Below are 15,088 nucleotides of genomic sequence, written 5' to 3'. Positions count from 1 at the left end.
TTACTACGTACCTGCAGTCTCCTCAGTAGCTTTTATTACAGGCCCCCCTGCTCTCCTGGACCCCACATAGTTTATCAGGGAAACCTATTTTATTGTCTGAGAACGACACAAATGCATGTTATATTGCAGAAGATATATTTTCTTAAGGTGTGTGCTTATGAGATATGTGCTTATTATTTTAATATTTGGAAATTTTGGAATGTTATTTTATTCCTTCAGCATCTAACCTCCTGAAGTACAAACACTTCTCTTTCAATATCTCCCGTGTGCAAAAAGTTGATATATCATATGAATATTATCACTGACCTATTGTTGCACTAATGTTAATCTGTCATAACATGAATTATCCTGAGAGACAAACAGAAAAGTAACTTATAGGATTGCATATACTTGCTGTGTTCCCCCCCTCTCTTATCATTCTACCCTTCCCTCTCCCCTGTCCCCCCCCCCCTCAAGCCTCCCCTGTTATATGTTTGTTTGTTCATTTGTTAAAAATCTTAAAAACCCCAATATAGTGGTACAAACCCATATCTAACAGGACAATGGCTGCCTTATTGAAAGTCCTCAAAGCTTCATGTATGTTATAGTAAGCTACCTGTATTGTTTTATTTGCCTTATTTGCTCACCCTGCGAGATGGGCTGAAGATATAACTTGTTACCTTGTACCCTTTATTGGTTATAAATAAAATTAAAAAAAAAAAAAGATGACAAAATAAATAATGAAAGTATATTGCAGACTTGTTCTTATATACACGATTTCTTAATTTATATTACGATCGCAAAGTTTTTAATGTCCCTTTAAGTTCTTTTGGCACATCTTTATTTTCTATATGTAGAAGGGCTTTTAGAGGGTACGGTTTAACCAGAGCATACTCGTATAGTATTCAACATCTAAACAAGTTAAATTGTATTTTTCTAGATCTGGGAGTGCAAAGCCTCCAAATTCTCTAGATTTTGCAAGCTTCTTCAAATAATATTTATATTTCCTTGGACCCCAGAAAAAAATCTAACATGGCATTTATTAAAGAATTGAATATCTTTTTTCTTAATTATAAAACATAGATTTTGTGTTTTATACAGGAGCTTTAGGATGAATATCATTTTGACTAGATTTATCTTGCCCGTTAATGCAATTGGGAGGTATTTCCAGATTTTTATATATTCTTGATTTTTTTTGTAGTACTGGTTTAAAATTATATCCATACCAGTCAACTGGATTTCTACTGAGCCAGATACCCAGGTATGATATTTTATCAACTATTTTAAATGGGCTTGATTTAATTGACTCTCTATTTTTTGTTTAACCATAAGAGCTCTGACTTCTTCACTTTATATCCAGAAAAGGAGCCATAGTTAACGATAATTTACATTAGCATAGATAGATTCTTCCCTGTGTTGCAAATAAAGATTAAAATATCATCTGCAAATAGCAAGAATTTTTCTTCAATATTTTTACATATAGCCCCTTGTAAAACCTGACGCAATTTTATTGCTAATGATTCAATAGCAATATTAAAAAGAAGTGGTGAAAGAGGACAACCCTGCCTTGTTCCCCTTTCCAGGCTAACTTTTGGTGAATCTAAACCATTTACTGATATTACTGATAATGGAATATTATAAATTGCTTTTATATAATTAACAATGTAACCTGAAAATCCACATCTTTCCAACAACATAAATAAATCCCATTGGACTGTGTCAAAAACTTTTTCTGCATCTATTGCAATCATAGCTGTAGCCGTTTCATTATCCTTGTCTTTTAAATTCCAAAAAATAATCTATTATAATACAATCTTTTCTAATATTAACCACTGAACTCCTACCAGTCATAAACCCAACCTGATTGGGATGGATTAGGTCGCCAAAGGCTCTCTTAACTCTATCTGCTATTATAGAAGCTAGTATCGTATAGTATATTTAATAGAGAAATTGGTCTATAGCACTGGTTTAGAAACCTGTCCTCAGGCCTCCCCAACAGGCCAGGTTTTCATGATTAGCTTGTATGAGAGTAGGTAAAATAACCATGTTTATTAATCTACTGATTATTTCACCTGTGCTCCAGTTCTTTTATCCTCAGAATGTGGCCTGTTAGGGAGGCCCGGGGACAGGTGTGAAAACCAGTGGTCTATAGGCATCTAATTGTTCAGGGCCTTTTCCTTTCTTATGAACTAAAATAGTTACTGCTTTAGTAAAGTTTACAATCCATAATGAATGCCTCTGCCAGACTCCTCTTCCTTACACGTTTCTCTTCATCTGCTGCTCCTCTCTGCCAATATCTTCACTGGCTTCCTCTTGCCTCCAGGATCAAACACAACATTCTCACTCTGACATACAAAGCCCTCAACTGCACTGCTCCCCCCTACATCTCAGACCTTGTCTCCAGATACTCTCCCTCCCGTCTCCTTAGTTCTGCTCATGACCTCCTCCTCTCCTCCTCTCTTGTTACCTCATCACACTCCCGTTTACAGGACTTCTCCAGAAGTTTATTGGATTGGAGCCAAAAAGTAAAGCAGTGTGCTCCCTGCTTACTGGCACATTTTGCGCATGCGCACATGGGTTTCAGCAGAGAAAGTGCCATATCCTACTAAGAAGCCTTATATAGCACATAGGAGCATATTACAATGTAATTGCCACAGTAATTACTGACATTTGTTTCAATGCTCTCATTAACGGCTTTAACTAGAAAGCTTCCAGTCAGGTTTCCAAATTTCATACATTTTGCTTTGCTTTTTACATCTTCCCTATGGGATTCGTGAATCAGAAAAGTATCCCTTTCTTGCTTAAAATCTAAATATCTGTTCCTATTAAATTTCAAGGGACGTTGGGAATATTTATTATATGCATTGATTAACTGATTGGAGAGCTGAGTTTCTCTTGCTTTTCTTTTTTAAGACACGATGAGTCCACGGATCATCTTAATTACTAATGGGATATTCACCTCCTGGTCAGCATGAGGAGGCAAAGAGCACCACAGCAGAGCTGTTAAATAGCTCCTCCCTTCCCTCCCACTCCAGTCATTTACTTTGCCTACGTTAGTGATAGGAAGAGGTAAAGTGAGGTGTTCTTCAATCAAGAGTTTATTATTTTTAAAGTAGTGCCAGAGAGTGCTGCTTTGTTCTAGGGTGTAGCCGTAGTCCATATCAGTCTCTTCAGTAGAGCTTTTGGTGGCTTTAGAGCAATGGGAACTTGTGGGACATAATTCTCACTGCGCCTCCCATAGATTATATGCTGCCCTATTTGTGAAAGTCTGAGGGGTAAAAAATAGACTCAGTACTTTTTGTTTTTTACAGGCCAATGTGAGGGAGAGGAAAAAAGAAACCTTGTAAGCCGCGTGAGCTGCTGATTTCTAAGGTAAGTGCTAAGTTTTATTTTCTGAAGAGTATAATGCGTTTTGCATATGAGACTGCTGGACTGCAGCCTCTTGAGAGCGTTACGGCTCATTCCACGAGGGCTGCTGCTTCCTTATGGGCATTCAAGAAAGAAGCTTCTGTGGAACAGATTTGCAAGGCTGCAACTTGGTCTTCTCTTCACACTTTTTCAAAGTTCTTCAAATTTCATACTTTTATTTCGGCTGAGGCCGCTTTTGGTGCCTTCCGTTTAGGTAACCTGTCTTGTCCCTCCCGTATCATCTGTGTACTCTAGCTTGGGTATTGAATCCCATTAGTAATTAAGATGATCCGTGGACTCATCATGTCTTAAAAAAGAAAAGAAAATGTATGCTTACCTGATAAATTTATTTCTTTTTTGACACGATGAGTCCACTGCCCACCCTGTTCTATTAGACAGGTTGTGGGTTATTGTAAACTTCCGACACCTCTGCACCTTGGCTTTTCCTTTCTCTTCCTAACTTCGGTCGAATGACTGGAGTGGGAGGGAAGGGAGGAGATATTTAACAGCTCTGCTGTTGTGCTCTTTGCCTCCTCCTGCTGACCAGGAGGTGAATATCCCATTAGTAATTAAGATGATCCGTGGACTCATCGTGTCAAAAAAGAAATAAATTTATCAGGTAAGCATACATTTTCTTTTTTTTCTTAAATCTGACCATGAAACTCAGTATCTCTCCTCTTAAAGGGACAGTAAACACCAGAATTGTTGTTGTTGTTTAAAAAGATAGATAATCCCTTTATTACCCATTCCCCAGTTTTGCACAACCAACACAGTTATAATAATACACTTTTTACCTCTGAGATTACCTTGTATCTAAGCCTCTGCAGACCGCCCCCTTATCTCAGTTATATTAATATACTTTTTTACCTCTGTGATTACCTTGTATCTAAGCCTCTGCAGACCGCCCCCTTATCTCAGTTATATTAATATACCTTTTACCTCTGTGATTACCTTGTATCTAAGCCTCTGCAGACTGCCCCCTTATCTCAGTTATATTAATATACTTTTTACCTCTGTGATTACCTTGTAGCTAAGCCTCTGCAGACTGACCCTTTATATCAGTTGTTTTGACAGACTTGCCTTTTAGCCAATCAGTGCTGACCCCTAGGTAACTTCACGTGCCTGAGCTCAATGTTATCTATATGACACACATGAACTTACGCTCTCTAGTGGTTAAAAACTGTCAAAATGCATTCAGATTAGAGGCCACCTTCAAGGTCTAAGAAATTAGCATATCAGCCTACCTAGGTTTAGCTTTCAACTAAGAATACCAAGAGAACAAAGCAAAATTGGTGATAAAAGTAAATTGGAAAGTTGTTTAAAATGACATGCCCTATTTGAATCATGAAAGTTTATTTTGGACTTGACTATCCCTTTAAAACAGCTTTAGCCGATTCCCATAGAATATCTATTTTCCCTTGGTATTCTTGGTTCGTACCTATAAAATCATTCCATTTCTCCTTTAGCCATGACACAAAAACGGGATTCTTGTACATATATTTAGGGAAGTAAAAATTACAATTATTTCCTCTAATTTTTAAGCCTGGATTAGCTATCTTTAAAGTAATTGGAGCATGACCTGTGAGAGCGAATTTGTTTATTTCTGCTTTTAGCTCTTTATTGAGGAGTAAACCCGACACTAAAATAAATCAATCCTAGATAGTGATACAAAGGATTAAGACATACAGGTATATCCCTTTTTATCTGGGTTCTCCAGATATCATGCAGTTTTAGGGCTTTTTTTAAAGGCATATACAATTTTATTTTATTTTTTTCATCCATATCTCTGCCCTCAGTGCTTTTTCAATCAATCAGAAATTGAGGTGTTAAATTGAAGTCCCCTGACACTATCAGTTGTGTTCCCGTAAAATCTAAAAGCTTTGCTTGTATTTGGGCCCAGAACTCTGTGTCTAATTTATTAGGTTCATTTACATTGCATAGCGATTAAACAGTTCCCTTTATCTCTAATTTAACTATAATATAACGCAAATTCACATCCAATAAAGTTTCTATTATTTTATATTTTAAATGTATTGAATAAAATAGCAATATGTAAATATTTGCTTATGCTCAATATACTGTTCTTTTACAACATTGTACATGACGTGACAATAAGATCTGATTAAGTAGAGAATAAACCTGTATATTAATTATATTGCTGAATAGAGTGTGAGCTCTGTGACAACAAACAGGAAGTAAATACACAAGGGACGTAATATATAAAGATTTCTCGTGTTAACTATTGAAATGTGTTTTTCTTTCAGATAAAATTAACCCTGAAATAGCAAAAGTGGAAGAAACAGAAGATCTGTGTGTGGTGAAAACCCTTGTGATTCGGGAGCAGGGAGACTATGAAGATATTGACACAGAAAACCATGAGGCTACGGACACAAGTGAGTGTGTGATGTGTGACGCTCGGTGACAACAAACAGGAAGTAAATACACAAGTGAGTGTGTGATGTGTGACGCTCGGTGACAACAAACAGGAAGTAAATACACAAGTTAGTGTGTGATGTGTGACGCTCAGTGACAACAAACAGGAAGTAAATACACAAGTGAGTGTGTGATGTGTGACGCTCAGTGACAACAAACAGGAAGTAAATACACAAGTGAGTGTGTGATGTGTGACGCTCGGTGACAACAAACAGGAAGTATATACACAAGTGAGTGTGTGATGTGTGACGCTCAGTGATAACAAACAGGAAGTAAATACACAAGTGAGTGTGTGATGTGTGACGCTCAGTGATAACAAACAGGAAGTAAATACACAAGTGAGTGTGAGGATGTGTAATGAGTGACGCTCAGTGACATCAAACAGTAAGTAAATACACAAGTTAGTGTGCAATGTGTGACACTCAGTGACAAAGTGACATCAAAGCCCAGATCTTAAAGGGACACAACAGCGAGTGTGTAATGTGTGACACTCAGTGACATCAAACAGGAAGTAAATACACAAGTGAGTGTGTGATGTGTAATGTGTGACGCTCAGTGACAACAAACAGGAAGTAAATACACAAGTGAGTGTGAGGATGTGTAATGAGTGACGCTCAGTGACAAAGTGACATCAAAGCCCAGATCTTAAAGGGACACAACAGCGAGTGTGTAATGTATGACACTCAGTGACATCAAACAGGAAGTAAATACACAAGTGAGTGTGTGATGTGTAATGTGTGACGCTCAGTGACATCAAACAGGAAGTAAATACACAAGTGAGTGTGAGGATGTGTAATGAGTGACGCTCAGTGACATCAAACAGGAAGTAAATACACAAGTTAGTGTGCAATGTGTGACACTCAGTGACAAAGTGACATCAAAGCCCAGATCTTAAAGGGACACAACAGCGAGTGTGTAATGTGTGACACTCAGTGACATCAAACAGGAAGTAAATACACAAGTGAGTGTGTGATGTGTAATGTGTGACGCTCGGTGACAACAAACAGGAAGTAAATACACAAGTGAGTGTGAGGATGTGTAATGAGTGACGCTCAGTGACATCAAACAGGAAGTAAATACACAAGTTAGTGTGCAATGTGTGACACTCAGTGACAAAGTGACATCAAAGCCCAGATCTTAAAGGGACACAACAGCGAGTGTGTAATGTGTGACACTCAGTGACATCAAACAGGAAGTAAATACACAATTTAGTGTGTAATGTGTGACACTCAGTTACAAAGTGACATCAAAGCCCAGATCTTAAAGGGACACAAGTGAGTGTGTAATGTGTGACACTCAGTGACATCAAACAGGAAGTAAATACACAATTTAGTGTGTAATGTGTGACACTCAGTTACAAAGTGACATCAAAGCCCAGATCTTAAAGGGACACAAGTGAGTGTGTAATGTGTGACACTCAGTGACATCAAACAGGAAGTAAATACACAAGTTAGTGTGTAATGTGTGACACTCAGTTACAAAGTGACATAAAAGCCCAGATCTTAAAGGGACACAAGTGAGTGTGTGATGTGTAACGTGTGACGCTCAGTGATAAAGTGACATCAAAGCCCAGATCTTAGTGCCGATCTTAAAGTGAAATAAAACCTAAGCTCTTTCTTTCATAAAGTAGATAGAGCATCCAAGTTTAATCAGCCTTCTAATTTACTTCCATTATCTAATTTTTGTTGTATTCTCTCTGTATCCTTTGTTAAAAAGCATACCTAGATATGCTCAGGAACAGCAATGCTTTACTGGGAGCTAGCTGCTTATTGGTGGCTGCACATATGTGCCTCTTGTCATTGGCTCAACTGTCATGTTCAGCTAGCTCCCAGTGGTGTATTGTTGGTCCTTCTACAAAGGGTACCAAGAGAATGAAGCAAATTTCATAATAATAAAAGTTAACTGGAAAGTTGTTTAAAATTGTATGCTCTATCTGAATCCTGTCCCTTTAAATAAGCACTCATTCTGTTTGAGATGTCGCGTCTGAGGCGACTTTATGAAATCCCAAAATAGCCGTAACATTTCCACCTTAAAACTGCTAGAGATCATTTAGGCTGACACAAAGCTACATGACAATAGGGCCGGTGCTATTAGTGAGGGGTTGTCATTGGCTACTTCTTTCTCCTGTTTTTTATACTTAAAGGAACATTAAACCGTAAATAAATTCTAGAGATAGTGACGTATTCAAAGCAACGATTAGCCTGAGAATAGTAGGTAGATGTATATTATAAGTTATATTTGTTTTGTTTTTATATATTTTTTTATTGAGGTTTATAAATGCAGTTACGGACATTTTAATCATATTCACATCTCCGTAAGCGCAAAATAAGTTTATAATCTCACATCTACACAAATAAATAAACTTTTGAAGAACATTTACAGGGATATCCATAGCGTGACTGAACAACGTAATGTACCAAACCCCTCTCAAGAAAACATCAACATTACAACCCACGGCTGCAACACAAACCTTTTGTACAGAACGTTTTACCTAATTCTAGTCAATTGGATTAGGTCTGAATAACATTAACGAACATTAAAAGAATCTCAGGTTTTTACCTCCTAATAATAAGCAAAGCCGCTCTGGGACTTCAATAAACAAAAGTAAAGAACTAGCAGGAGAAATAATTATTAAAGGAAAATAAAGCCAGAGGCTGCTTAAAGACCTCCGTACAAAATAAAATATATAACCTAAGGCACCCAAACCAAATACAAAATATCAAATATATCAGCCCCCTGTTATTTATAGAGATACATAGGAGCTGCTATAATTATTGGTAAATCAGTTATAAAATAAAACCAGTGTGCGCACAAGCCTTTGTGTTATTGAAAACTGTCTTTAAGGCTAAAAGATTACCAGATTAGGCAAATAGGTAAGAACTGTATACATACCAGAATCTAACCTCTATCAACCTATTAACAAATGTCTTCAGCCTCTGTAAATATATAGTGGCCCCATATGTCTCACACAAGTATACAGTAAGCCTTGTAATAACTATCCTGCCAAATACCTTTACTTAGTGAGCTGTAAAGTAATATATTTTAGTTGATTGAATTATCAGGAATACCAAGGAGAATAGTGTTACTTATGAGGGGCAGACATAGAAAAAGTATTCACATAGGGACTACATAGCACTTCACTATATTCACTATAACAAACTAGGAAAGGCAGAATAAAGGCAGAATATTGTACTTGTTATAATATGAAGCAATAGATGTTATGTTTAGAATAAAAATAAAAATGATTACCTGTATTGGCTTCAGAATGCTTATATCTGCAAATATCTGTCACTAGAAGCTTAGACATACTTACATTTTCCTGCGAGATTATCACTACCCCCTTTCCAAAATAAAAATGTACTATTACCTAGGTCTGCCAATCTTCATAATCTCAGCCACTGATCATGGAACGACACCCTAGCTCAGTAATATATAAAAAATTGGGGGTAAGAGCAGGACATATATAATAAAATTAACAATAAAGTCTCCTAGATACATCTGATGCATAACACAATGTATGTATCATGACTATAGGGCTCGTTCAAGTAGGTAGAACGACAGTCTAGAATATTAGCCATGAAACATAGGGTGCAATATAGATTTATATTAATCATGAACATACAAACTAACTGAGATATTGCCTGGAATTTTTCCAGTTACAGGTAGATTACATAGCGCAAAATATATTCCCAGCTCTGTATCTAAAGACGTAGAAAACCCAGAGTAGGTTGTCCAACACGGAGACCTCCTTAATCCACTCCAGATCTCATTTTATCTGCCCAGTGTCAGGAGCTGTAAACATCCAGGAGGTGTAAACGTAGGAACAGAATATGAAACGCAGGACTATGTCTGTAGAGGAGAGTATGACAGGGAATCCCACAGTTGTTCAGCATCTCACCTCAACTCGAGTGCAAATAGCAACGTCTACATCAGTCTCATGAGAAACATCTAAACCACAGTAGACTCCTCTGTCAGCATTAGACTCTGTCTTCTTCTCACATCCACTTTCCTAGGTGTTCACATTAATATCAGCACAACACTTTATAAAAGAGCTGACTGCCGTTGTATCTCTCTTGTGAAAAAGCTCTTCAGGACAGCTCCTCGATAATTTAGCACCTCCTGTAGTGATAGTAGTGATCGACTTCTTAAATAGCTCAAAAGTTATGGGAATATCTTGTGATCACTGCAATAAGTCTGACCCCGATCCCCACTCAGTATCTGTCTCCCTTCCTTTGCCGTCTTTATGCAGCGCTGACTCTCCATCCTCACAAATCTCAAAACGGCAATCAAATAGCTGGTGTAGCTGAGTAAAATGCGCCTCCAGTAAGATACAAATTGCTCCCTGTAATCTTTCCATAATAGTAGCCTTAACATGTGGCTTTAATTCAGCAGGTCTAAAAAGAGCAGTCTTATATCGACTGTCTAACCCGGATAACGGGGGGGAGAACTTGTAGATAGACCACTGCACGTGAATCACAACAGTCTGGATCCTGGCTACAAGATCATAAACACAGCACCACTAGCATTATTCACATCAGCATGGTATATAGGGAATCTCCAGGAATAATATGCAGGCTTGGATGCTAAGTAATCCAGATAATTTGCGGATTAACTAATTTGACTCGGAAGTTTCCGATTTTGCAGCCAATCATGGCTTCCGCCCCACCACCCGCCCCCTCTATATTTGTTTTAAACTTAGATTTTTGCTTTACCTCTCCTGCTGAGAGCAATTAAGGACAAATCTAAAACAGGAAATAAAGTGAGGATGCAAGCAAAGTTGCGTTGAACATAGACATGTTAAAATTACCATCTTACAGGGTCTCCACACTCTTTTTTTTTTTTCCCTACGTATCCTCAGCAGAAGAGATAGATAAGGGGAAACCTAGGTCCCAACACAGCGACACCAATTATAAACTCAGTGGAATTGACAAAGCCAGCACTTTTCTGAGTTAAATTACCACAAAAGGGGAACATAAACAATCAAGGTATATTATTAAAATGTTTTTACTACACAGATTTAAAAAATTTATATTAAAATCTCAAAGTGTTTAATGTTCCTTTAATTTCTGTTTTCCACTTGTTTACTTGTATCTGTGTCCTCTGTAGCGCAACAGAATAACTATAAGGAGACAGATCTCACATTTAATGCTATGAGAATTGGAATTCTATAATTTTGCAGATGTTAAGTTCCTCCCCTGCATCCCTTTAAGAGCACCACTGAATATGTCTCTCTTTAGCACCTTATTTACATGTTTAACATCAAATCCATTGCACAGTGTGACCTTTTTTTTACTAAACAGATGTCTATGAACATCTTTATACAAACGCAATAATATAACTGAATTATTCATGCTATAGTATCAGTCACTCATACTCACCTTATTGATCACTTATATTTAAGTTTTAAGGTTTGACCTGTGTAGAAATAAACATGTATTTTCTTACATTTTGTTTAAACTATCCAAATTTTAGACATCAATATAACATTTCTTATAAAGATTATGTTAAAAACATTATTCTTAATGTGCTTATTTTCAGCAGATCGATCTATGAGCTCAGATGTTCCTCAAGTCCGGAGTGTAGATAATTCTTTCACTCTCTTTAAAGCTTCACAACGCCACATGGGAACTGCATCATTTTCATGTTCAGTATGTGGGAAATGTTTTACCCATAATTCATATCTTGTTACTCATCAAAAAAGTCATACAGGAGAGAAACCATTTTCATGTTCTGAATGTGGGAGATGTTTTACCCATAATTGGGAACTTATTAGACATCAGAAAAGTCATACAGGTAAGAGAGAATTTTCCTGTTCTATATGTGGGAAATTTTTTACACAGAAATCACATCTTATTACACACCAGAACATACATACAGGAGAGAAAGCATTTTCATGTTCTGATTGTGGGAAATGTTTTACTTATAAAACAAATCTCATTGACCATCTAAAGATTCATACAGGAGAAAAAGCATTTTCATGTTCTGTATGTGGGAAATGTTTTACCCAGAAATCACATCTTGTTACTCATCAAAAAACTCATACAGGAGAGAAACCATTTTCATGTTCTCAATGTGGGAAATGTTTTACCCAGAAATCACATCTCATTACACATCAGAGCATTCACACAGGAGAGAAAGCATTTTCATGTTCTGAATGTGGGAAATGTTTTAGCCGGAAATCATTTGTAATTAAGCATCAGAAAATTCATACAGGAGAGAGAGAATTTTCATGTTTTATATGCGGGAAATGTTTTAGAAATAAATCAAATCTTATTAGACATCAGAACATTCATACAGGAGAAAACTCTAATAGTATATGTTAAGTCTGTTACTCAAATTGAGGAATTGTTCCAATTCTATATTATTGCATTGTTGTTTAATATAAATTTGTTAATGTTGCACTGGTGCTGTACTATGTTATTTGAGAAGAAAATAATTACATATTCTTCTCAAATAACATAGTATTATAATTACAATTTTGTATCTTAATTATTGCTCTTGGTGTATTCTTGTGTTACCAAAATCTTATAAATAAAGATTAAGAACACCCCACCAGAATATTTTTTTTGACTGTAGCATTTGTGATGAAATTCTATTGATTATCTGATCTAGATATGACCTTACACGTCTGTGCTACATAGTCCCCCTGCTGGATATCAACACCTCTAACCTGTAGCCGAGTTAATTTTATTTTTCCATCTAATGCATGATAGGATCAAAGAATTGTACAACACAGGAGACATAATAGTTATAACTTTTGAGTAGAAGACCCTGGTTCCTCTGGGAAATGATTAAGCATTAGGGCATACATATTAAATGAGAGGACTGCTTGACTGAGGTATAGCAGTTTAATCAAGAGCAGGATGACTTTCTACCTGCAAACTCACCCTCTGTTTCAAAAGAAGGATTTACCCATAAATAACATCTGCCCGAAGCAGACCTGATAATATACTCTCTCATGTGACCATCTGCAATCTGTTCTGGTGTACCAGTGATTTTATCAAGCCTTAAAAGTGATTCATGAGATCTGTCCCTTACGACATTACCATCTGGCCTGCTGGTGCCCCTTGATGCTTTTGATGTTCTCACTCAAGCTAACCCTATCTTTGACGAGTCTAACAAAGACACTAATGTTAAATTGAATGAGTCAGCTACATAGCTATCAGAAAAGGTTTCATAATGGATTTCATCCAATGACCGGAAGGAGATGATAATGAATCAAGAACCAATTACCCTGTTAGAAGACACTTAACAGAGCAATTATTGTTAGTAGATAGCACCCTGATGGTATTCCAGACTTGATAGAAACAGTCATTAGGACAGCTTCTCATGACAGTGGTACATAATCTTTATCCAGGAGTAAGTGACCCATGACATTAACACGCCCTAATTATTTATCTGACCTTCACTGGAGCCCAGAATTTGCATTGATCTTATGAAGTTCATTGTCAAACATCATGATTAGTGCACTTCCTTAATTACTGCCAAGAAAATTACTGGGAAGTCATAATGCTCTACCACATCTGACCCCATAACTGAAATTAGAATTTCTTCTTTTTCGAGTTCTCCATCCACTCACATTTGAGATGGCACATACTAGAGTTGTACTTAAATGGCTTAAATGTGGCCGCCTAACACACAGTGGTATTGTTCTGATGTAGGTTACATTGGTGGCGCTATTTTACCAGGATATTCCAGTCTGGGTTGATAGCAATGGATTTTTTTTTACATTTCCTTTTCCCTGTGTTTACCTTGGATAAGGTGACAATGATGTTGGAATTATAAACAGGCTGGCTGTTGATGCATTACTTAACAATTTTTTAGGCCAGACCCATTATATAATACAGATTAAGGTCAGTGAGTGGTATATCAGCCCTTGGGCTTTTGTACCTGGGTTACGCTTGCTTATTGGTGGCTAAATGTAGCACTATCCAGGGGGTTGAACCAAAAATGTGCCGGCTCCTAAGCTTTTCATTCCTGCTTTTAAAATAAAGATAGCAAGAGAAAGAAGAAAAATTGATAATAGGAGTAAAATAGAAAGTTGCTTCAAATTGCTGCTCTATCTGAACCATGAAAGAAAAAAATTGGGTTTAGTGTCCCTTTAAGGTCTCAATACTGCAATCGAAAACACAGAAGTCACCGACCGGTAAATCCTCTCGAACCACAAAACACTACGCGTTTCAAGGAAAGAATCCTCTTCATCAGATGGCATAGACTCCAGTAGTGACAGCTTCCTTTATATAGAAAATACATACCTGACCCCTCCTCTTAATCAAGTTAAGGTGGATACTTGGGGTTCACTTTCTAAAATCATTAAATTCAAAATATCACAATACAAGGTACAGACGTAAACTGATACAAAAAAAGAAGTTAATACATTTCAAAAGAAGCCTAGAAGCCGATATATGTATCATTATATAGTGCTCACATGTGAGAATAAACACAGATGGCTGGTGTAACCCTTTGCAGATCACGGCACGGACTAAACATCCGGTCCTATTGGGAATGTTAACATTTCACTGACAAACGTGTAGACGAATCCGCTAATATTTCCACTCCCCCTGTATCATGTGACAGCCACAAGCCAATCACAAATGCATATACGTATAGTCTGTGAATTCTTGCACATGCTCAGTAGGCGCTGGTGACTCAAAAAGTGTAACTATAAAAAGACTGGGCACATTTTGTTAATGGAAGTAAATTGGAAAGTTGTTTAAAATTGCTGCTCTATCTGAATCATGGGAGTTTCATTTTGACTTGAGTGTCCCTTTAACCATGCTGAGGATGTTAAGTTAGCGTAGTCATTACCAGGAGAAGCATCCAAGAGTCAGCATTAAGGTGCCGCAAACACAACCTTACCAGCGGTGTAAAGGTAAGCATTGGCATTACCTAACTAATCTATCTATGTATTATCTATCTATATATCTATCTCTCTACACACACATTTGCTATTTAAAGGGACAGTTTACCCAGAAATGTTCTCCCCTTTTATTTCTTTCAAATGATACATTTTACTTGCTGGAGTATATAAAGGGCCATATTACGAGTGGAGCGTTAGTTTGCATGCAAGCGATATAGTGTTTACGCGCAAGTTAAATTGCACTTGTATTACAAGTTGAGAGTAAATGCGAACACGTGAGCACAATCGAGATTTACACTAGAATGATTACCCCGACTTCAGAGCTCTGGTTTACTGTTTTGAAAACTAAAAAGTGTCACTAAACACATCAAAAATATATTACACAGTACAGTTACACTCATAAAACAC

The 15,088-nt window shown here is 37.0% G+C and overlaps 1 protein-coding gene across 1 annotated transcript in view; it reads left to right on the top strand.

Moving 5' to 3' along the window:
- LOC128666694 (oocyte zinc finger protein XlCOF7.1-like) overlaps positions 1-12,372 on the top strand; it is an 81,707-nt gene extending 69,335 nt beyond the window's left edge. Inside the window, exons 6-7 of the mRNA XM_053721432.1 lie at positions 5,652-5,780; positions 11,359-12,372. Coding sequence (XP_053577407.1) covers positions 5,652-5,780; positions 11,359-12,143 — 914 coding nt within the window. The 3' untranslated portion in view covers positions 12,144-12,372. The remainder of the gene's footprint in view (positions 1-5,651; positions 5,781-11,358) is intronic.
- Positions 12,373-15,088: the final 2,716 nt, after the last annotated feature.

The sequence above is a fragment of the Bombina bombina genome, chromosome 7 (genome assembly GCF_027579735.1).
Source record: "Bombina bombina isolate aBomBom1 chromosome 7, aBomBom1.pri, whole genome shotgun sequence".
NCBI lineage: Eukaryota > Metazoa > Chordata > Amphibia > Anura > Bombinatoridae > Bombina > Bombina bombina.
Note: the sequence above shows the minus strand (reverse complement) of the source record. Positions and strands in the feature narration are given on the sequence as shown.